The sequence below is a fragment of the Lactuca virosa genome, chromosome 8, assembly GCF_052849685.1.
Source record: "Lactuca virosa cultivar CGN04683 chromosome 8, Lactuca_virosa_CGN04683_v6, whole genome shotgun sequence".
In the NCBI taxonomy this organism is placed as follows: domain Eukaryota; kingdom Viridiplantae; phylum Streptophyta; class Magnoliopsida; order Asterales; family Asteraceae; genus Lactuca; species Lactuca virosa.
In genome coordinates this window covers 107,168,346-107,192,265 of record NC_136433.1, presented here as the reverse complement: position 1 = coordinate 107,192,265, position 23,920 = coordinate 107,168,346, and the positions used below count along the sequence as shown (strand labels likewise).

The 23,920-nt window shown below is 35.3% G+C and overlaps 4 protein-coding genes across 4 annotated transcripts; 2 read left to right on the top strand and 2 right to left on the bottom strand.

The window, feature by feature from the left end:
• Positions 1-326: 326 nt before the first annotated feature.
• On the top strand, positions 327-6,809 carry LOC145133288 (Insulinase (Peptidase family M16) protein). Its single transcript, XM_079068235.1, has 21 exons — positions 327-663; positions 1,965-2,211; positions 2,284-2,409; positions 2,495-2,632; positions 2,714-2,848; positions 2,970-3,227; positions 3,315-3,452; positions 3,533-3,602; positions 3,684-3,897; positions 3,996-4,101; positions 4,189-4,422; positions 4,514-4,678; positions 4,750-4,899; positions 4,989-5,080; positions 5,161-5,242; positions 5,318-5,401; positions 5,488-5,604; positions 5,687-5,797; positions 6,161-6,241; positions 6,317-6,487; positions 6,573-6,809. The coding sequence occupies exons 1-21, from the start codon at positions 452-454 to the stop codon at positions 6,648-6,650; spliced, it is 3,009 nt and encodes a 1,002-aa protein (XP_078924361.1). The 5' UTR covers positions 327-451; the 3' UTR covers positions 6,651-6,809.
• Positions 6,810-8,280: 1,471 nt separating this feature from the next.
• On the bottom strand, positions 8,281-9,598 carry LOC145130700 (uncharacterized). The gene is made up of 3 exons (XM_079065477.1): positions 8,962-9,598; positions 8,555-8,804; positions 8,281-8,506 (listed from the first exon to the last, which is right to left on the bottom strand). Exons 1-3 carry the CDS (start codon positions 9,596-9,598, stop codon positions 8,281-8,283), a joined length of 1,113 nt encoding a protein of 370 aa, XP_078921603.1.
• A 4,441-nt stretch (positions 9,599-14,039) lies between these two features.
• Positions 14,040-15,074, top strand: LOC145133675 (Ribosomal protein L31e family protein). The gene is made up of 3 exons (XM_079068613.1): positions 14,040-14,147; positions 14,331-14,440; positions 14,607-15,074. The coding sequence occupies exons 2-3, from the start codon at positions 14,358-14,360 to the stop codon at positions 14,884-14,886; spliced, it is 363 nt and encodes a 120-aa protein (XP_078924739.1). The 5' UTR covers positions 14,040-14,147; positions 14,331-14,357; the 3' UTR covers positions 14,887-15,074.
• Positions 15,075-18,076: 3,002 nt separating this feature from the next.
• LOC145128580 (Leucine-rich repeat (LRR) family protein) lies at positions 18,077-19,436 on the bottom strand. Its single transcript, XM_079063389.1, has one exon. It carries the CDS (start codon positions 19,345-19,347, stop codon positions 18,202-18,204), a length of 1,146 nt encoding a protein of 381 aa, XP_078919515.1. The 5' UTR covers positions 19,348-19,436; the 3' UTR covers positions 18,077-18,201.
• Positions 19,437-23,920: the final 4,484 nt, after the last annotated feature.

Below are 23,920 nucleotides of genomic sequence, written 5' to 3'. Positions count from 1 at the left end.
AATTTATATTTTGTATGACAATTTGTATGGTTTTATAACTCTTCAGTAACTTCATCCATCATTGTATAAAGCAGCAAGGTAAAATGATTATTTTTCATGAGTCAAGCACATTTAGTCAAATGTACAATCAAGCAAAATGGTTTCTTAGTCAATCATATTTATCAATCAGCATTTTCTAAGTTAGCAACATCAAACATAAAAATATAAAGAAATAGATCTTAGTCTCTTATCCAATAAGTAAGTGCCACGTATATGATTTGACGTATGTTTTTACTTGTTTGACCTTTACCGGAAAAGGAAACCCGACGGCATACACGTGGAGAGACAGTGACTCGTATAAAACAGAAGACGTTGCGGATCTTCTCTGGGTACTTCTCAACCGCGACAGAGAGAAATTGTGCGTGGTTTTGGAGTGTGTTTATGTGTGTGAAAGAGAAAGGAGTAAGGAGAGATGGATTTGTTACCGGCGGAGGCGTCATCGGAGATTGTGAAGAAGCACAGATTTAGGTCACTGAAAATGGTAGACTTGAATTACGAAGAAGTTTTATCGGATGTTCCATACGGTGCGGACTACGGTAAACTCGACAATGGACTCCGTTACTATGTGCGATTGAATTCCAAGCCTAAAATGAGAGCAGCGCTCGCACTCGCCGTCAGAGTCGGGTAACACATTTATTATCAGCATGATAATAGCTTAATTTCACTTGCAATTTGTGTTTGTTTTTTCTTATTCATTATTACGTTTTGAATTATTTAAACAGTTTTTTGTTGATTACTCTAGCGCAAAGCAGTTTTACTATAGATTTGCAAGGGTTTTAGCATAATGTTGATGGATATTGATTTACTTGTTATCCGATAATATTTGGTTATGCATTTTCTGGAACAACTGTAACTGCATGATTCCCATTTAATCTGCCTGAAATGCTATGTGTTATGCCTTAATATCTACTTACTGATATTCATCTTTTTCCTTTGTCACCTGAAAGCTGTGTTTAATTTTTTATAGGTACTGCTAATATTAGTGATTCATTTTAAGCCCTTTTGTTGGATTGTTCGGGTGAATGATTCAAGTTGAGGATTTAGCTAACTATAGAATTAGTATGCATTTGAACTCAATGTTGCTGGTTGTAGTTGAAATTGTTAGTAATGTTTGATTATGTACTGGTTTTGCACTTGAAATCTGATGCTGTGATACATTTCTGGCCAAATTATAGATGATATTTGATAACTTAACGCATTGATTAGATAATAGCAGACTAGTTGATTTGGTTGATGCACATTAGGCTGCATTTAAAATGGTCAAAATCTGGAAGTTTACAGGGAATCAATAAGGGAAAGATGCAAGTCACTTATGACTTAAAAGATTGCTCAAAACTATCTTACTTTCCTGTTGACATGGTATATATTTATGACCTGAAATTTTCTCAACACTTGAACACTTAAAATTCTTTATGTGTAGTATGTAATTATAAGAAATGTAATAAGATTTTTTTTCAGAAATCAGGTTTATGTTTGACTTAATTATGATGATATGTCACCGGCAATGCATAGTTCATTAGATATTATGTGTAGACATGCTCTTAGTTATTCTTACATTTATGAGATTACAAAAACAGCAGTGATTCAGTGAATTAGGGTTCGCTGGTTGGTTTGTCTAAAGTTTTCATAATTATATGTGCATGCCCTGTTTTTTACTTCTTTTGCTGTTAAAGAGGACGTGAAACTTATCCTTTTAATGTGTAAGTCATGGGGTGGTGCTAGTTTCTAGTAGGTTCTTATTGTTATACTTCCATTCTAATACTTAAGAAGTATGAGTTTCCTCTAACTGCATCATAGATACCTTTGCTTGTTTTATGTTGCAAGTTGGAGAACCTTAAATTTGGGGTAAAGTATATGTCCATATAGAAGCAAGTAATTTTAGTCAGAAATGAGCATTAATGGTTGAAAATCTTAATACATGACAGTTCAGTTCTGGAAGAGGAAGAAGAGCGAGGAGTTGCTCACATAGTTGAGCATCTTGCTTTCAGTGCAACCAAAAAATACACAAATCATGACATTGTCAAATTTCTTGAAAGCATTGGAGCAGAGTTTGGTGCCTGTCAGAATGCAGTCACATCTTCTGATGAAACAGTTTATGAGCTGTTTGTTCCTATTGACAAACCTGAGCTATTATCTCAAGCCATTTCAGTCTTGGCAGAATTTAGTTCAGAGGTAAGAACAAATATTTGTGACATACATCTGCATCATCCTTCTTCCAGTTTTCCATATTTTTTATGCATGCAGATTCGAGTATCAGCAGAGGATTTAGAAAAAGAGAGAGGTGCTGTAATGGAAGAGTACAGAGCAAACAGGAACGCCAATGGCAGAATGCAGGATGCACATTGGCTTTTGATGATGGAAGGTTCAAAGGTGTGTCTCTATCATAAATATTTCTTTTTATGGTTCATTGTCTCAAAAGTATTTCTTTCTAAAATTTCAATGATTTTTGTTCCAGTATGCAGAGCGTTTACCAATTGGATTAGAGAAGGTAATCCGGACAGTTTCTCCTGAAACCGTGAAACAATTTTACACAAAATGGTATCATCTCCAGAATATGGCTGTTATTGCTGTTGGAGACTTTTCTGATACAAAGGTTAGAATGATATAATTGTTTGCCTACTATAAGTGACAAACAGAAAGCCATATTTTAATCTCTTGTTTTTCTTTCTTGCAGAGTGTTGTTGAATTAATAAAGACCCATTTTGGTGGTAAAGTGTCAGCTACCAATTACAAAGAAATACCTAAATTTCTAGTTCCATCTCACGAGGAACCTCGTATTTCATGTTTTGTGGAATCTGAAGCTGCTGGGGTTAGTGTTCTACAGTCTCCAATGTAATAAATATGTATAGAACTAATATCATATTTTTGTTGGGGTTACATTCAGCAAAACATACACATTAATGAAATATAAAATTTTCTTTTTGTTACAGTCAGCAGTCATGATCAGCTGCAAGTCACAAGTGGACGAGCTGAAAACTGTAAAGGACTACCGGAATTTACTTGTGGAAGCCATGTTTTACCACGCGATGAATCAACGATTCTTTAAAATGTCACGCAAGAAGGACCCACCTTACTTTTCATGCTCAGTTGCTGCAGATGTGGTTGTTCAACCAATTAAGGCGTATATAATGACTTCATCTTGTAAAGAGAAAGGCACTCTTTATGCCTTGGAATCCATGCTCACAGAGGTTTCATCTTTCATGGCTTCATTCCCATCTTTATGTTGGAGTGTGAATGTGTGATTCAATATTGTTCACTAATATAAGTTCTTTCAGATTGCTAGGGTTCGGATACATGGGTTTTCTGAACGTGAAACCTCTGTTGCACGAGCATCAATGATGTCTGAAATTGAATCTGCATATTTGGAGCGTGACCAAGTACAGTCAGCAAGTTTACGGGAGGAATTTTTGCATGTATTCCACTGATTCCCTTGTATCATTATTTTTATAGTTTAAGTTTTTTCATTGTCTAATTCTTGGTGTTTAACTTTTAGCATTTTCTTCGTGGCGAACCTGTTGTTGGAATTGAGTACGAAGCACAACTTCAAAAAACTATTTTACCCCGTAAGTTGTTAGTCTCATTAATTTATAGTTATGTTCTTGAGTGTTTGATACTAATGGTGGCTTTACTTTTTGATGTGGTAGACATATCCGCATCTGAGGTATCAAAGTATTCAGAGAATTTTCGTACCACACATAGTTGTGTCATAAAGACAATCGAGCCTCGAGCTGCTGCAACAGTGGATGATCTAAAAAATATTGTTTTAAAAATAAATTCACTTGAGGAAGATGGAAACATTTCCCCATGGGATGAAGAACACATCCCAGAAGAAATCGTTACTTTAAAACCAAACCCCGGGTAACTTTCCTCATCATGCAATGTAACTGATGACATCATTTCTGCAAATTGTATACTTGCTAATCTCCCATTTGTAAATCTTTTTGTGTCTGTTGTAGGAGTGTAGTTCAGGAGTCTGAATATTCAAATATTGGAGTCACTGAGCTGATTTTGTCAAATGGCATGCGTGTCTGCTATAAGCACACAGACTTCCTTGAAGACCAGGTTTGTTTTCAAGCACTTAAAATTAGTACTTGTAAAAACTTATTATGTGCATATTTGTTATGTGATTAAAATGCTGTGTTTGAACAGGTTTTGTTCACAGGATACGCATACGGGGGTTTATCTGAACTTCCAGAAAACGAATACTTTTCATGTTCAATGAGTTCCACCATTGCTGGAGAAATTGGTATTTTTGGTTATAGGCCTTCAGTACTTCTAGACATGCTTGCTGGTAAAAGAGCCGAAATTGGTACAAAACTTGGTGCATATATGAGAACTTTCTTCGGTGACTGTTCACCTACCGATTTGGAAACTGCCTTCCAGGTTTGTTCTAGTAATCATTTATTTACATTTTTGGCTAAAATTCATAATATCTTTTTCTTGATCCTGTTTTAATTTTTATGTTTCTTGCTAGTTGGTCTATCAACTGTTTGCAACTGGGGTAGTACCAGGGGAAGAGGACATTAAGATTGTGATGCAAATGTCAGAAGAATCGGTCAATGCCCAAGAAAGAGACCCGTATACTGTCTTTGCAAACCGTGTGAGGGAGATTAATTATGGGAACTCTTATTTTTTCAGGGTAAGCTCGGTTTTTGGTTATATTTTGGTTTACTTATAGAGTTTAGTACATCTTACAGTTATTTTTTTCAGCCTACAAGAATTAGTGATCTTCGAAAAGTTGACCCATTTAAAGCATGTGAATATTTCAACAAATGTTTCAAAGACCCGTCAACTTTCACTGTGGTGATTGTTGGGAATATTGATCCTGATATTGCAAGGCCATTGATACTACAATATTTGGCGAGTAGAATTGTATTTTTATATTTAAATTTAACTTAAAACTTTTGGAAATATGATTATGTGAAATGTGTTATGGATTTTTATTGCAGGGAGGAATCCCAAGACCATCTGAACCCATTTTAAAGTACAACCGTGATGACCTGAAAGGCTTGCCTTTTACTTTTCCCACAACCATAACTCGGTTTGTACATGTTTTTCCCTTTTCACTTTTAATAACAAAAAAATAAATAAATTTTATTTAATACATGGTGTTGTTTGTAGAGAAGTTGTTCGCAGCCCTATGGTTGAAGCACAGTGTTCTGTTCAGTTATGCTTCCCCGTTGAGTTAAAGAATGAAAAAATGGTATGTGGATGAGAAGCTTGTGACATTTCTTGATAGATGGAGGACTAATGAAGTAATAATTTGTTTCCATGATAGATGGAGGACGTTCACTTCATTGGGTTTTTGAGCAAACTATTGGAAGCCAAAATAATTCAGGTTCTCCGTTTCAAGCATGGACAGGTTTGTTTTTATGTTTCACGTGTAAACTTCATTGCCTAAATTCATTCATCACCTTAATTAAAACTCTAATGCTGTTTTCATACCAGATCTACTCAGCTGGTGTTTCTGTATTTCTTGGTGGCAATAAACCTTCACGAGTTGGTAATGCTCGTGGAGATATTAGTGTAAACTTTTCTTGTGATCCAGATGTCGCTCTAGCACTGGTATGTGTTTTTACATCTTGATCCTTGAAAACAGTTGTGGATATTTTTCATTTATCATATGAGTATATGACTTTCCTTTCAGGTTGATCTTGCTCTAGATGAGATATTACGTCTTCAAGAAGAAGGACCTTCAGATGCAGATATCTCTACAGTACTCGAGATTGAACAACGGGCCCACGAAAATGGACTACAGGTGATTAATATGAAAAATACTCAAAAAGTGATATCTGTGTTAAAAACAAGAGTAGATTACATTTTTAGTACCCGGGTGTAGCTGATTTTTTTAGTTTTGGTCCCAAAAAGTCTCCTATTGCAATTTTGGTCCTTATTTGACGTTTTTAGTCCCTGTTCCAATTAAAATAACTATGTTTTTGGGACCAAAATTGCAAAAATCAGCTATACTTAAGGACCAAAAATAGTCATTTACTTGGATTAAAGAGCAAAAACGTTACAAGAACCTCAAATAAGGACCAAAGTTGCAAAAATCAGCTACCCTCGAGAACTAAAAAAGTAATTTAGTCTAAAAAACAAACTAAAAAAAAGTGTGAAATCTCAGGAGAATTATTGGTGGCTTGATCGGATATTGCACAGCTATCAATCTAGGATCTATTCAGGGGATGTTGGTACTTCATTTGCTGTAAGTGTCTGTGTTCACACAGTCTATTCCATGTAGCCTTTTTTTTTAATAATAATTGGTGATTTTTTGATGCAGGTTCAAGATGAGAGTCGCATAGACGTTAGGAAAATCTTGACACCAGTTACAGCTCAGCAAGCACTGCAAAGGACTTTACCTTTCCCTTGCAAAAAACAATACACTGTTGTAATTCTAATGCCTCAGGCTTCTCGTTTTGAAAGGCTAAAGTCCTTCATCACTGATGCGAAGGTCAGTTACAAAAGTCAAAACAGTGACTCAATTATTTTTTACAAAAAATTTATGAGAAAGTAATGATTTTTTTCTGTGGGTGCAGGTTCAAGTTGGATTTGGTGGTCTGGTAGTTTTGGGTTTCTGCATCTGGAGATATGCACGAAGATCATCGGAATCATAGAGTCTGTGTTTGAGTAGTCATCAGAACCTAGAAATTTTGAATAGTAGATACAAGATACATCATGGTATATGTGGGAGGCATTGTTGGTTAAAACACAAACCAAAAATTGATTAGAGTTCACTGATTAAAATTGAAAAAGGAAAACAATGTTCGTGTTTATGAACCAAATTGGGGAAGGGAGGAGGCGATATGTAGTTTTAGTGTGTGTTCAGACCAAACCAGGGAAAGAGGGAAGGAGAGTGAGATGGTGGAAGAACAATCTAAAAAGCGTAGCTACTAAAGTAGACAATAGATAATAAAAATAAAAGTACAAAAAAGTAAAATAACATCAACACAATGAACAAAATGATATTTTCCGGTTCACTACAAGTTCTAAAATCCAAAGAATTGATATGATCGATCTTAGAATCAGTTTCAACATCCCAAGAAACATTTGTTTTGGTTCTTGAATTGACTTCGTAAATTTGGTAGGGTATGTGCGGGTTCACAGACATTTATTAAAAATAATGGTTAAAATCATAAAAAGACCATATATTATAGGTTTTGTCCGAACTAAAGGGTTGTTTGGGATTGTTTATTTTGAAGTGTTTATTGACTTATTGTAGTTTGGCACCGATAATAAGAAGCTTTAAATGTTTGGATAGGAAAATTTCATAAACACTTATTGACTTCAATAAATAATTTTTGATAAGTTATTTCGTAATTACACACATGTAAACACCATTCTAACTTGGCAAGTTTGATGCATAGTTTAATACTTGAAGGACTAATTCAAGCATGTGTAAAACTAGTGGGATTTGCTGGTAGAGTTGAAGAACGGATGTTGCTTTGATGCTTGTACTTGGCATCTTGGAATGTGTATCATTGAGTTAGGCGGGAGAGAGTGGTGCCACCGAAACCGCACTCCCTCCCCCGCCACATAAACGCCATATCAATTTTTACCATACAAGTGTGGTTTCTTGTCATACCAAAGGAGTGGTGTCACACTTTTATTTATTTATTATTTATTTTTTTGTTTTTTTTTTAACTATTTTAATTTAATAAAACTTTTTTTAACTATTTTAATTTAATAAAACTTCTTTTCTAATAAAAAACATAATTTTTCATTACTTGAAAATTAAAAAAACATTACATTGCATTACCAAAAAAAAAAACGAAAACCACACATGACATTTAAATAAGGGTTTAAGTCATTTTTGGTCACTTAACTTTTGGTTTTGTGCTAATTTGGTCACTTAACTCTTTTTAAGTTTTAAAAGGCCATCAAACTTTTGGCTTTGTGCTCATTTAGTCACTTAACTTTTAGTTTGGTCACATTTAGTCACCTAACTTTTAAAATTGTGCTCATTTAGTCACTAAAATTTTATTTTTTTTCAAAAGTTTAGTGACTAAATGAGTTCAATTTTAAAAGTTAGGTGACTAAATGAGCACAAATCTAAAAGTTAAGTGACCAAACCAAAAGTTAAGTGATTAAATGAGCACAAAGTCAAAAGTTTGATGACCTTTAAAAATTAAAAAGAGTTAAGTTACCAAATGAGCACAAAACCAAAAGTTAAGTGACCAAAAATGACCTAAACCCTTTAAATAATCCTAGAAACTTAAAAAACACAAATAAAATAACTAAAGCAAACTACATAAAGTCGTTCTCCGAGAACGCGTCTTCGGAGTCATCCGGTGGATCCAAATTAAGGTTAATGTTTTGAACCCCGTAAATGTGTTCCACCAAGTCATTGCGAAGATTGTGAAATGTTTCAGTGCAACGTATCTCTGCTCTCCTGTTCATATACTCTTCGCCACCAATTTCTATTGGTTGTGTCTCCGGTATGGTTTCTTCCTCGTCAAACGCACATATCGCTCTTCATTCGTCTTCAATAATCATGTTATGCAATATGAGACATGTATACATGATTTCTTGAAGTTTTTCCTCGCCTAAATAAGCTGCTGGTTTTTTCAATATGAACCACCGTTTCTTCAGAGCTCCAAAAGCACGCTCAACATCCTTCCTAACTCTTTCTTGAGCTCTCTTGAACTTCTTTCGTCTAGAACCATGTGGACACGTAAACGATTTAACAAACACAGCATACTCATGATAGATTCCATCGACCAGATAATAACCATACTTATATGGCGTTCCATGCACTTCAAAAGAAGAATCTGGTGCGGATCCATCGTATATGTTGTTAAATATTGGTGAACGATTAAGAACGTTGATGTCGTTAATCGAACCAGGAGAACCAAAAAAAAGCATGCCAAATCCACATATCTTGTGATGCAACTGCTTCAAGTATGACCGTTGGGTGACCATGATCACCTCGGGTAAATTGCCCATGATATGATGTAGGGCAATTTTCCAATGCCCAATGAAGACAATCTAAGCTTCCTAGCATTCCAGGAAACCCATGCACACTAGCATGATGAGCTTGCAATTGCAGGATGTCATTACGTGTAGGCTTACGTAAATATTTTGGACCATAAAACTGAATCACAGTTTTGCAAAAAAAATGGAGACTGTCTCGTGTGATCCTAGCAGACATCCTAAAAGTTTCGTCTAACGCATCAGGCGGAATGCCATATGCTAACTGACGAAGTGCGGCCGTGTATTTTTGTAAGGGAGTGAAACCGGGTGTACCTCTAGCATCGTAGCCTTGTTGAAAAAAATTGCACTCCCTCGTTACATCTTCAACTATACGTTCGTATAAACCTTTGAACATTCTGAAGCGCCTACGAAAATAATACCCTTGATAAGTGGCATTCTCTTCAAAATAGTCTTGCACCAAACGTTGGTTGGCTTCTTCACGATTTCTGCAAATATATCTTCGTGTTCTCCGTTGAGAACTTGCAGCTGCGTTGTTGCATAAAGCATCGTATGTTTGTTCCGCCATTTGAGCACACGCAACAGTGGTATCAAAAATAGTCTGAAATTCTTCAAAAGATGAAGAAGATGACATTTTTGAGAGAGTGATGATTTTTTTTTTAAATTTTGAGAGAGAGAAGAGGTTGTATTGTGGTTAAAAACAAATGAATTGGATATGTATATATAGGAAAGAAAGGCAAAAAAAAATAATAAAAAAAAATAAATTCGGACGCAAAGGACCGTCAACGGTCAAAAGGTGGAACATCCAATCAGATTGCGCGGTTGTTTCTAGCCACACTGCGGTTTTGGCCGCAGGAAACCGCACCCTGAGGGCGGTGTTCGCGGTCCACGTGGCTGCACTGCGGTTTGGAACCGCACCCCACACCGTATAGCCTTATGGATGACAACAGGAAGGGTATATGTGTTTGTATACTTATGCGCGTGTATCCCACTGTATTTGTACTAAGGTGCTGTTTGTTTTTTTTTAAACCTCTTCAAACCACTTTTTGCTGCGCGGTAGCACACGCGGAACACTTTCCCTCTCGCAGCAGTTTGTTTTTGGAAGACTTCAAACTACAAAACCTCTGCGCGTATGCTGCGTGGCGCAACACTTGACTTGCCTCTTCAAACCTCTTCAACTTTTATTTTTTTCAAGTGTTTTTTTTTTATTTAAATTTTGGTATAACTTATATTTTTTTTTAACTTTAATTTAAAAAAAAAACTATGATTTTTTTAAAGTTTTATATACGGATTTGATACAATTTCTTTTTATAGTTTCACAAATTGTTTTAACTTGATTTAAAAAAAAACTTTGATATTTTTAATTTTTTTACCGTTTCTGTTAATAATATTTTTAGTTTCAGTTGCAATTTTTTTAACGTGTGTGATTTTTTTACGAATTTTGTAGACATCGTTTGCAATACTTTCTAAATTTTATTATTATTATTTTTTTTTATGTTTTTTTTTTAAATTAATTTTTTTTAGAATAAAACTGTTAGCTTCTTTTATATTTTTTAAGTTTTTTTTAAAGTTTTATATTTTTGTTTTTTACATGTTCTTTTTAGTATTCTTTCAATGTTTTAAGAGTATAATTATTAAAATTTCGGTGTTGAGAACTATTTTCAGTTTATAAAATTAGTTTATTTAAATTTCAGTTTGTTGCAGAAGTCTGCAGATGTTAAAAAACAAACATGCTTCTTATTATAGGCTGCAACCGTTTGTTCCACCTCTTCTGCTACAGAGGATTGCAGATGTGGTTCGCAAACTTCATGATTTTTCTCTTCGAAAAAACAAACATCACCTAATTAAGTTGTAATGCTTATAACCTATTTATAGGCTTAGGCCATATTTGACAAATTAGTTTAAAAGCTCTAAAAAACTAGCTAGTAATTTATAAGTTAGTTTATAAATTAATAGTGTTTGGTAAAAAATAGCTGATAAGCTAGATTATTAATGTAAATTTACATAAATAGATATTTGGATATATAACTAAAAATCAACATTAGATACATATTTGGAATATTTTTGAAAAATCTTCATAAGCTTCTCAAAATCTATTTCAAAATAGCTTATTAAAAACTAGCTTATAAGCGAGTTTATAAGTTACAATAAATTATCTTTGATGAGTAGGTTATTTGTATGTATGTGAGAGTGTGTCTTGTAGTGAGATTTTATTGAGGTTTTGATGTAATTTTGTTCTTTTTAATGAAAAGAGTTTTTGGTTTAAACCTTTTTTTTATAATTTTTTTACAATAACTTACTTGAATCTTTCAACTAATCTTTTATAAGGAGCTAAGTATTGATTAAAGTATGTCATTATGGCTTATAACCAACCGTCCTAACAAGTCGTTGATATCCTTATCCAACTCTCACTTTCGTCCTCTTCAAATCTGAGGACATGGACTTTCTCATGTGTTTAAGTGAAAGAGGCCTTGATTTTTCTATATATTAGATGTTGGTATACAAGTACACAGCTTCAATTGAACTTATGTAATGTTTCAATGTAAAAAATGGTAATGTATTAATAGATTATATTTTGGTTGAAATCTTAGAACTGTCATTGTATATGATCAATAGTTAACTATATATTTAAAGTACACAGGGTTTTCATGCATGTCTTTATTCATGTTAGATATTTTATTTTATTTTTGTTCTTCAAGATAAGTTTTTTTTATTGCTCACTACAGATTTCCCGATTTACAAGAATATAGGGGATCTGAATTATTATAGGCGATGTGCTAAGCAACCTTATTCAAAATTGCATCACAATCCCGAACTCATGGTGACCCCTAATTGAAACTCCTAAGATTCGAACTTAGGTCACCTATGAGGAGGTGATTACTTAACCTTACCCGGTTGAGCCAATAAAAAATAATAGTATAAGACTTTCAAGTTAGTTATGATATATCCATAAAAAAAATAGTATAAGATCTTGGTTATTTATTAAAAATACATTACCTCATAATTAACCAACAAAAAAAACATTACAACCATTGTGAGTAAGACTTGAAACCTATGTTTAAATAGGAAAGTGATTTGTACACAACATTTTTTTCTTCATACATAACATTTTGTGTTGTATAGAGTTGTACAATACAACATTTTAAAGCATAATTTGTTGTGTACAGAGAAAATTTGTTGTTTACGAATTAACTCCATAATATTTATTCTTCAAGTCGTATTGGTGCCATCAAATTAATAAGAGAATATGTTAATTATTTACATGAGGAAATGACACAAATGCCTTATGGATTTTCTAGGGTTGGTCATTTAGTTCCTAAACTATTTTCGTGGCTTTATGAGGAAACCAACTCGTGGGAAACTCGTCTTTTTAGTCATTTTTACTTGTGTTTAGCCGATTTAAATGACACACAGACAATACTTGGGGACTATCTCTCTCTCTCTCTCTCTCTCTCTCTCTCTCTCTCTCTTAAGAACACAATCTACCAAGCACCCACCATCATCTTCTTCCTCTACCCATGTTCAAACATTTCATCGAATTGTCACAGCCAAAACTCCATGATGATATTTGATTTCTACATGAAATCAAATAGTTTTTAGCCTTCATCTTCTTCTCGTATTTTGTTCTTGACATGGATGATAAGTTTTCTGACTACGAAGCTATCTGAACACGGTTCTGAACCCTATATTAGTTCAAACAAGTGGTGATGTATTGATAAAGTTTATCAAGATCTTCAAGATTTTATTGAACATGTCTATGGTTTCAAATGGGCATAGAAGATTCAATTACATCTAGTATGCATTCAATTATGGTGGTTAAGAAAGAGGGCTGCAAAAGGGAGAGATGAGCTACACACTCCAGTTGTTCGATGAAATGCCTAAACGAGATCAAAGAAGAAATCGATGTACTAAGGTGATATCTTTCTCACATAATAGGAAAATATGGAACAAAGCTACATACAGTCACAACTTATTTAACTATACCAACTTGTACATCTTCATTTCTCCCATGACAAGTCTACCCATGATATACACTCGATGCCATCATCTATTTTTTATATGATTGAGAAACATATGCTGATTTAATATTATAAAAAAAGGGAGTAAAGAGGATGCAACTTTGGTTTTAATCGCATAAAGACATCAAGATCTCCATTTCTCCCGTGACAAGTCTACCCATGACAAAAGTTTTAAATTGTTTTGTAAAAGAGAAGAAGCAAAAGTTGCATTCACAAATATCTGATATTTAGATGGAAAACAGGGCATCTATCGCTAACATAGAGGAGAACAACTATTAGTTTTACATGTTATGAAGCACTTTCAAGATGATTGTGAGTGGTGGGTTGGTTATGGAGTTATAAGGTGGGTTTTAGGTTGGGGTAGAAGATGAATAATACTGAGTTTATCAGGTATTTCATGGGGTTGTACACTCAAAGTCAATGTGGGTTAATGGATAATTGGTCAACAAATGTCTATGTGTCAAAGGGGTAACCGAGTGACCCCTTCATTTTGCCCAAAAAGATGTAATCGACCAGATAAAACGACTTCGTTCCCTCATAAAACCACAAAAATAGTTTAGAGACTAAATTGACAAACAAACCTTAGAAAGTTCGTACAACATTTGTGTCGTTTCCCGTTATTTACATATAGGTATGTCTACATGACAAAAGAAACTTATAAAATCTGAAATTTATTTGATACATAAATAACATGTAAGGAAACAATTTACATGAATTAGTAGAGACGGCAATAAGACCCATTTTCTTATCAAAATAGTGAATATAAGTTAAATAATCAAATTAAAAGAGAAACAAATAAGTTAATCGAAAATCATCCAGTATTTTTAATTTGTACAACCTCCAAAAAATTATGTCATCATTATTATAATAATAAAGTTATATAATCATTTATAAAACATAAAAATACAATGTTTTTAGAACGAATAGATCCAAACACAAAAAATATATATTAATTCTTTACCAGTCTCGAATTCTCGGGGCCATAAAAAAATCCTTTTACGAACTGGGCCTTCCGTTAGTTTCAACAATGACTCAATAGAGCCTCTGGGCCAAGCCCACAGAAAAAGGAAACCCTAACGCATCAATATCAGGGTTTTATTGCCTTCATCCCTTCATTTCTGCGCCTCTGTTTCCGTCTTCTCTTCTCCAGCTCCCAAATCGCAGGTTCGATCTCTGTCTTCTCTGATGCTCAAATGACTTCCATGACTATCTAATTTGATGATGTAGCTTATCTGTTAGCAATCAATGGAGATATTATTTGTTGCCTGATATAAGAATTATGATGTTTTGTGATGGAAATTTTACTGATTTGTTGTTTTGATTCCTTGTTTGCACCTGCGTCTGCAGGTAAGGTGCAGATACGAGAGAGTAAAAATGGTGGATAAAACTAAAGGAAGAAAAGAAGAGGTTGTTACCAGGGAGTACACAATCAACCTCCACAAGCGCCTCCATGGATGGTACATACTTGTTTCATTCGTATAAATTATTCATATATGCTTATTCACTTCGGTTGAACTTTGTTTCGAAGCCTTATCTTTGCAAACATCTGTATTATACGATCGCGTTTATGTTTGACCTTGATTGTACCCTATATGTAAAATTTTCATCTGTGTTGATCAACAGCACATTCAAGAAGAAGGCTCCCAAGGCCATTAAGGAGATCAGGAAGTTTGCCCAGAAGGCCATGGGGACAACAGATGTGAGGGTGGATGTTAAGCTAAACAAGTATGTTTGGAGCCGAGGAATCAGAAGTGTACCCAGGAGGGTTAGGGTTCGTATTGCCCGCAAGAGGAACGATGATGAAGATGCAAAGGAAGAACTTTACTCGCTTGTCACTGTTGCAGAGATCCCAGCAGAGGGGTTGAAGGGACTAGGCACTAAGGTCATCGACGATGAAGATTAATTCATCAAAATCCAACCTTTTTGAAACAACTGGCAGAGTTTAGTTTTTATTTTTATCCTTGCTACTTTTATTTGGATTCTAGTAATTTACATTTTCCTTGAATCTATTACATTTTGTCTTTGATGGATTATGGTAGCTCATTTGTGTTGTCTTTGAAAGAAACTATAATGCATGTGCTAGTTTTAACGTGTCTCCTGTATAGAAGGTTTCTTACAGAAGATCATATCCCCTTCATAACTCTTGACCTCTTGTTTAATCCTCTTTCACAATTCATACCAAAACTAAACAATTCTGTAGTTGTAATCTGCTTCACTCATAACTCATATGCCATTGGACAAGTAGGGGTGCCAATTATATCTTCCCGACCCTTTCTTTGGTTTTCAAGCAATTGCAGACTGAATGGTCTATAACCCTTTTACTTGGTCTTGACTGCTGCCTGGGGCTTCTAAACAAGTGGGGTTAACATCGTCTCTTGCACAGATGAGCTTGAAGTAGTGGTATTAAAAAAAACCAAAACTGAAAAATCAAACCGAACCGGATGATATTTGGTTTATTTGGTTGCAGTTATTTAGTTTATGGTTAATTAAAAAGGATCCCTTATTTGGTTTGGTTATGGTTAAATTTTTATTGTAATTTTCCATGTAAAAGATCACTGTTGCCCATTGGTACTTTTGCAACAAAAAAAAATTCATTACAACGACAGTCTAACAAATGGCCATAGCATCCAACTGTATGCAAATTTCCATAAGAATTCATTATAATAAAACATAAACAATTTGAAACGAAAAAAAGCCATAAAAATTACACATGTTACACACATCTAAATTGTATGTAACCAAAAGGATCCATGGTTTGACAAACAAATTATGTCCCATAAAGCATGCTCCAACATGCAAATAAGTCATACATAGATAACTTTATCCTCGGAAATGTCATAAAACCTTGAGCTACAATGCAAATAAGAGACGTACACGGATAACTTTCTCCACAGAAATGTCGTAAACAACCCAAGTAAATCCTCAATATATTTAGGCATCACTCTTAACCTAGCAAATATCATTCTCATCCACCCATATACAAGGGAGATAAGGTAAAACTCTTCATGTCCAAAATGTAGTTTGTATCCTCTAGCTAGAAACTACAATGCACCATCGTCATGTTAATGATGAATCATTGAAATCAACATCGTATGGATGAGCGAAGGATCCCCATTCATATTACACAACTCCAACAACAATCCAAAATATGAATTTCTAAATAGTTTCACTGGAGTTGGAGTAGAAGACAACCTTTTCCTTATTTCATTCATAAATAGCACATTCATCTTGATAGTCAATAAGGACGGGTAATAACCATTGATCAAACGACATTTTAGACAATGATGATATATATCGAATCACACGGAAAATACAATTACATATTCGCACTCATACCATTACAACAACGTCAATGTGAATAATTTCAACCATTCATGCATGGTTAATGGATAGTTGTGCGGGTCTCGCGAACCAACATGAACTATTATGATTCCCTTAAAACTACCTCAATTTTAGTGAAGGAAATGATATTTTATGTAAAAATACCTCAATTTTAGTGAAGGAAATGATATTTTATGCTTATCAAACCCAAATAACCAAAACAAAATAACATTAAATGCTAAAGTCCACTGCCAAGTGTGTTCAACTAACAATTACGCTGTTACAATAAGAACAAAAGTTTAATGATTACTTGCTTGCATCACATTCATTTTTATCAACCCATGATCCGCATGCGCAAACAAAAATGATGACTTTGGTTCATTTTTTTGTTGTGAAAGAGATGGCAAACGATGATGACGATGAAAACGAACTTTTGAAAAGTGTGGACCCGTCCTTTTGTTTGAAAGGCTTAATATTATTAGAAGTTAGCAAGAAGCTAGAAAACTTGCAATTAATTGTGAAGACTTGGTTTTAAATCCAAAAGACCTTACTAACTTGCAGTTTACCAAATCTGAAATTAAATGCATTATAAAAACTCGTTACAATACTACCAAATAATGTTTCTTTCCTAGTAGTCTTCGATCCAAAGATAAGGGAGTTGCGGTAGTTCCAGATAACCCACCACATAGGCACTGTAATTGCTTCAATGACACTTTTCTTAGTGTGAAAGACCTTCAACGAGTCAACTTGATTAAAATGATCTTTGTTCGAAGAGAAACACATAAAAGAAAGGTTACTCCATCTAAAAACATGACCCCACAGTTGTGAAGAAGCTACACTGGCTAAGAAAACGTGAAACGACTATTTCGATTCGGAATCACACATAAGACATCCCAAAATCTAATCATTTATCTGATTTCTGAGCACTGCAATTGTGAATCTTTCAATGTAGGCCAACACCCAACTCCACGAGTCATTTTTTCTCCAATAATACAAACGATTCCGGGAGCTGAAGAAGAGCCAAAAGCTCTTGGTCCTTGGCTCCACATTGTATGGTCCACCTCCATCCCTAAATCCAACCATCGGAACCTCGACAATCTTTAACTGAGCACTCTTTGTTTATTTCTAGCAAAAGCATATGCGGAAATACGTTCACAAGCAAGTCTTCCCAGCCAAAGTTCTGTCGATCTTGGTCAATGCTCCATCTCCAATCCTTTTTTTTTTTTCAAAATTGTATGTGGAATCAACTTTTTTTTTTTTTTTTTTTTTTTTCGTGAAGTTGGTTAATAGAACCAACTATCGAGGACCAAACTCGTTTATTCTTCAATCCTTCAATACTATAGCCAAAACCCCCATAGACACCATGACTAGCTTTGATATTTGTGTTACCTTCGTGGTTCGCGAGGTTTGTTTTGAGGATTTAATGGTCATTTTGTTAAAGCCATAAAATAAGAGTTATACTAAGGTATACTCTTCAGATAAATGTTCATTTTAGCGAAAAAGCTCTTCAAACAAATGGTCATTATAGTTTTGGACTTTGCAATTCACAAATATGCTCGCTTTTATGGTCATTATTGATCTAAACCATGCCTTAACATTAAAATAGTAAAGTAATCATTTTTTTGCCTTATATTTTAACATACATTGGCATATTTCTTTTCATCTTGGTAAAACCCAAAAGCCAACGACACTAAAAAACGATAAAACTTTGTATGTAATATATCCATATCAAACCGAAACGGTGGAAACAAATTAAAAGCCAATATGAATACTGAGAATAAGTGAATAACCCATAACTTTCCGACCTCACTTTGTGAGTTAATGTCAATACTCAATACAATAATCAATTTGCAACATAATTTCTCTATTCCAATACAAAATCTTATATTTATTATCCTCATGGGATTGGCGAATTCGAAGATCTAAACGATGTCCCACAAGAAAAAGACTTCATAGATGGGATTCTAAGACAACTCAAACTACCACCGGGAATCATATCACACTCTGGCTCAGGCCTTTGCATCTCCCTCCCTGGAATACAGTTCAATGCAAAATCAAATCCCACATTCCTACCATACAATTTCCCACATTCTTGACTAAACCCAGAAAAGAAATTATAAGCAACACTCAAATTCATCAACGATTTCAACTCACAAACCAGATCTGGCAACTCACCCGACAACTCATTGTGTGCAACATTCAACACTTCAATATCTTCCAAACAAGAAATCGAATCAGGGATATGACCCATCAATGAATTGAAACTCGCATCAAAAACTTGTAAATCTGACCACATTCCGATTCCTTGAGGGATACAACCGCTTAATTGGTTGTTCAAGAACAGGATTTCTTTCAATCCGGAACTAGAATACCCGAAGCTAATCGGAATGTCACCTGTCAACTTGTTATTGGCTAAATTGATTACCGAAGCAGGGGAATTGCCTAGACTTTGTGGGATTTGACCTTCGAAATTGTTGTTATTGAGTAGAATTGCGTCAAGATTCTTGGTGAATACAAGGTCTGGAATGGGTCCTGAAAAAAGATTGAATCTGAGGTCTAGATACACCAGATTTGGGATTTGGAGGATTATAGTAGGGAAAGGTCCGGAGAATTGGTTATTGCTGAGGTCAAGTTCAGTGAGGGCAAAAAGGTCTTTTAAGCTATCTGGGATTGTGCCTGTGAAGCTATTGCTGTTGAGGTGGAGGAGAGTCATGTCTTTGAGGAGGGAAAGCTCCTTTACGAGAATACCCTCGAGACCACCATGGTTAAGGTCTATCCCTGTAACTGATGAATCTTGACAGAAAACTCCTTTGTAATCACACACATTTGACCCGACCCATGAGTTCAAGATTCCTTTAGGGTCATCTTTGATGGCTGACTTCCATGCTTGGAGGGCAATGTAAGCATTGTTGAGAGTCGATGTGTTTGAGTTTGACCACCCGTTTCTGGTGGTTCTTCCACCACCAACAAAACCTCCGGCGCCGCCGTGAACTGCAAGTAGAAAGAGTAAAGAAAGTAATAAAAGTTTAGTTTTTTCCTCCATTTCTTTGGGGTTGTTCTTGGAGTTGGGTGTGTGTTTTTACAGAAATTTATTGGGGAAGATGATGGGGGTTGGTCTTGCATTAAATGATTGTCTTTGAATCTCTTTATGTAAAGCACTTAAAAATTAGATGATTTAATATAGCAAAAATGCAGAAAATAGTGTTTGAAATATGTTTTTGGTATTTAAGAATAGGTAAGCTTTTAGAAAAAAAGTCTTTATATTAAATGATGTTTATCATAAAAATGTACTACTAACTTTTTTTTTTAAGCTATTGGTTATTTGATTTTTTTGTACACCTTTTTTTACATCACTAGATTGTGTCCCATTTATGATGGTTACCTTAATGCCTATATGGTTTTTCTTGCTCATTGTGAACCTATTTTGAACAACAATCATAAATATATCTTATATAAATTAATAAAAATCCTTTGATTGATAAGTGGATTTATATAAAGCCATGAAGCACATAGCAAAAAAAAAAAAAAAAAAGTGTGAAAGTAAACGTTGTACTGTATGGATTGCAGCTATTCTCCATGGGTATACCCACATGCACTTGAGTAGTGTGGTCTGCCTCCCACACTATACGTGGTGCTCATTAAAGGTTGATCAATAAATCAAACCTAAGAAACAATTAATTGAGTTATGCTTTTATTATCACAGATATATAGCATTTGAATCTAGAAAGTTTATGTAGTATGAAGTATGTAATGGTACATTGAGTACCTTGAGAAAAAAGACAGAAGACACATCGATATTTGAATATATTTAAAAGAGAAAATGATTAGGGAAGACTTAGAGATCAAGTTCTCCATTTGAATATATTCCAAACACTTTTGTATCATTTAAGCAATTATATATTTGTTTGGCAAAACTGTTGGAAATTATAAGAGAATAAGCCGATTTGTGTATTTTCGTTTATCTATATTGGTGGAGAAGAAACATTTTGTGGGCTTATATTGTTTTTCTCTTGATAGGCCTTCAAAGGTTTAAGCGGATCAAGAGATTGGTCAAACCCACACACGCGCCTAACCTAGCCGATGTCGTGAATGCGTGAAATGACGCGATTTAGGCGCACTTGACATTTCTGTAGAGTTCAGGTCAAGTCGGTTTGAGTGACCTGGTCAAAAAGTTGACCGTCGTTGACTTCGTGGATGAGGATACAAAATCATCTAGAATCCTCTAGAAAGAGCGGATAGACTTCATGTTTGAATTCGAATAAAAGCATATATCGATATCTGATTCGAAATTTAAACTGTCACGTGTCAACCTGTGAGAGGCCACTTAGTCACCAGGTCTGATTTTTTTGGGGCCTCTAGGGTTTTCGTCCACTATAAAAAGGACCTCCCAGGTCCCATTTAAACACACACACAAAAAAAATCCTCTCTCTCAAGCAATCACAACTTTCTTTATTACAACCCTAAAAGCGAACTGAGTATTCGCTTTGTGTTTATCGTTTTCCATTGTTGTTGGAGAACTGATAAATCTGCATTAAATCCAGAGGTTTTATGTTGTTTATTACAACCCTAAAAGCGAAGTAAAAAACTTTAAGGACAAGAGTTCGACCCATGTAGTTTTCTACAATCAAGATCAGTCATCAACAGTTCGGTTTTACATTCTCGTTTCACATTTAAATTCGTCCAATAACAGGTCAATCTGCTTCTACTCATTTCTTACTACCAGATCTCATCGTGAAGGATAATTCTGATTTCTGGACGTAACTTGGTAACAATAATAATAATAATTGAATTTATTATCTTGCGACATCTGGACGCTTTGATTTCTACTCCTTTCTTACAATCAGATCTAATCGTGAATGATCATTCGTTTGTTTGTCAATTCTAAATAAGTTGTGAATTACTCCATAATACTAATTATCAGATTGTTTAAATATCAAGATTGAATTTCAACAAAAACTAGTTGGTACCAATTATGTATTTATTTGACAAAACTAGTTGATAGCTGTAACTTTTATTTTTGCATAATTGTTCGTAAAAAATAATTAGCTATTAAATGTGAAAATTACATAAAAATTAAAAGCAAAAAGCTATGAAAAGCAAGTAATAACTTTTGGATTAGAGTTTTTTTGTTTAAAATAAAAACTAAAATATTCTACTACCGAAACGAAGTTTTTTTTTGTTGAGTTCTCTCTCTCTCTCTCTCTCTCTCTCTCTCTCTATATATATATATATATATATATATATATATATATATATATATATATATATATATAAAATACATAAACCTTTGGAAATCATAAAACCTAGAAAATCAATAAAAATACATAAAAAATAAATACTTTGAGATATCTAATTTTTTCTTACTTTACAAAGCTAAAAATTGCAATTTTTCATACCTATTCGCTTAAAAAAACTGAATTTATATATATATATATATATATATATATATATATATATATATATATAATGTGAGATTCAATAAAGAACCATATATATATAAGGTGAGATTCAATAGATGTACACTTGTACATTGGACGCACACAGACCGGATTATACCAAAAAATTCATCTCCTTACCAAAAAACTCACCTCTTTTTTTGTAACGCCCTGTTCTGAAAGTATTCGTTTATGGATTTCAGAGCCCGAGGTAAGGGGTGTTTCAGTCTTTTATGGGCTTTGAGTTTTAGGCGAGAATATTTCGGGCCGAAAGGTGTTGCTAGAAGCGTAGGGCTTCTCGCCACCTTTTCGTGGATTTAAAGTTCGTCGGAAACGGACTTAGAATCAAGGAGTTATAGCACTTTGAAGTTATTGGCATAAATGGCCCCTAAAGGAAATATTTGGCAAGTAAGTCCCATGCATGCAAGGGATGCATGCACGTGTTTGGCTGGGTACGCCCAGCGTATAAGGAGGATTGGTCGCAGATGCGGAGAGGCGTACGCCCAGCGTACGAGATGTACGCCCAGCGTACGCTTAGAGTCTCAAAACCCTAATTTTAGGGCATGCCACTGTATAAGGAACATAATGGCTCAAACCCTAGCCTCCTTATCTGTCCCTCAACCTCAGAAAAACCCTAGAACGCCGCATCCCTTCATTCTTGTGAGGTCTTGACCTTGGGAAGCTCATTTTGGTGGTGTAAGCTTGGAATAGCAAAAGGAGAAGTTGGCAAGGAAGAACTTGGGGAGTTGGAGCTCATAGATCTGGAATACCATCAGCATTTGGAACACTTTTGAGGTATAAAGCTCATAACTTTACTTAAGAATGTTTAGATCTAGTGTAGTGTAGTTTTGGAGTTATTTTGGTCCCAAGAATGGACCTTTATGATGAAATCTCGTTTGTGAGCTTAGGGCTGCCACCCTTAGAGCTAAAAGGGTTCCATAAGCAGTAAAGTCTCCATCTCGGGTGTCTTAATGGGTTCATGCATGAGATATAGCCCTCTTTATGGAAGTAGATTATCATTTTGGAGTTTGGACTTGTTTGGGCAAGTTAAGTCACCAAGTCAGTGACTTTATGGATTAAGACATGGAAAAGGACATGGATCTGTGTTTATAGCTTCTAAATCCGTGTATTAAGCACTTTTATGGAAAAAGGACTTAACAGGGGAGTAAGCTGAGCTTACGTGCAGGTACGCCCAGCATACGCATCAATTGGCCTTTACGCTTAGTGTACATTGGAGTACGCCCAGCGTACTCATCAGGTTTGGGATTTGTGCATTATGGGCCTTGGTTTGGGCCATGTAGTGGACTTTGGGTCTTAATGGGCCATCAGTAGTCAGATAATATGGGCCAAGGAAATAGTTGGGCTTAGAGTGAGGCCTAATAGAGGGAATGGGCCCAATTTAGCAAATTGGGCCATTAGTAGGCCACTAGTGGGCTTGGAAAGCTTACATAGTTTTGGTCCTTAGATATGGACCAAGTTGGGTTAGGGGTAGAATGGTCATTTTACCCCGGAAGGGTTATTGTATTGTACTAAGTGATGTTTGGTATTGGTAGTTGGGAAGCCAAAGGGTCAGCAGTTCGGGAATTGCCAGTCAGCAGCCAGAGGAGTATCAGCAGGGTTCAGCAGTGCGAGGTGAGTCTCCTCACTGTGTGCATGGGTCTACAACCACAATGTTGGCCCATTATGTTTGTGTATAGTAGGAAGACCTGGGGGTTAGCCCTAGGAATTATTATGATATATGTTCCGGATTACGATCCGATGCCGGGCGAGGCCCGAGGAATGTTAGTATGCTAGTTATACTTGTTGTCTGTGTGATACTTGTATGTGCCTGGTAGGGAGGTGAGTGTGGGCGAGGTCTCGTATCTCATAACTATCCGAGTATGGACGGGGTTCCGTATCTCATTAGTAGCAGAGCAGGGGCGAGGCTCGAGTTAGGAGGGAGGTGAGTGTGGGCGGGGGCCTGTATCTCACTACCAGCAGGAGCGTGGACGAGGTTCCATGACTCATCAGTAACAGGACAGGGGCGAGGCCCAAGTTAGGCGAGGCCTTGGAACAGGAGTATAGTAGAGTATGTCTAGCTATTGGTTATGTGTTATGTTATATGTTTGTATGTGTTTAGCGAGCGAGGCCCAGAGACAGGTCGGGCCTAAGAGAAACAGATATGTATACCGAGCGGGGCTC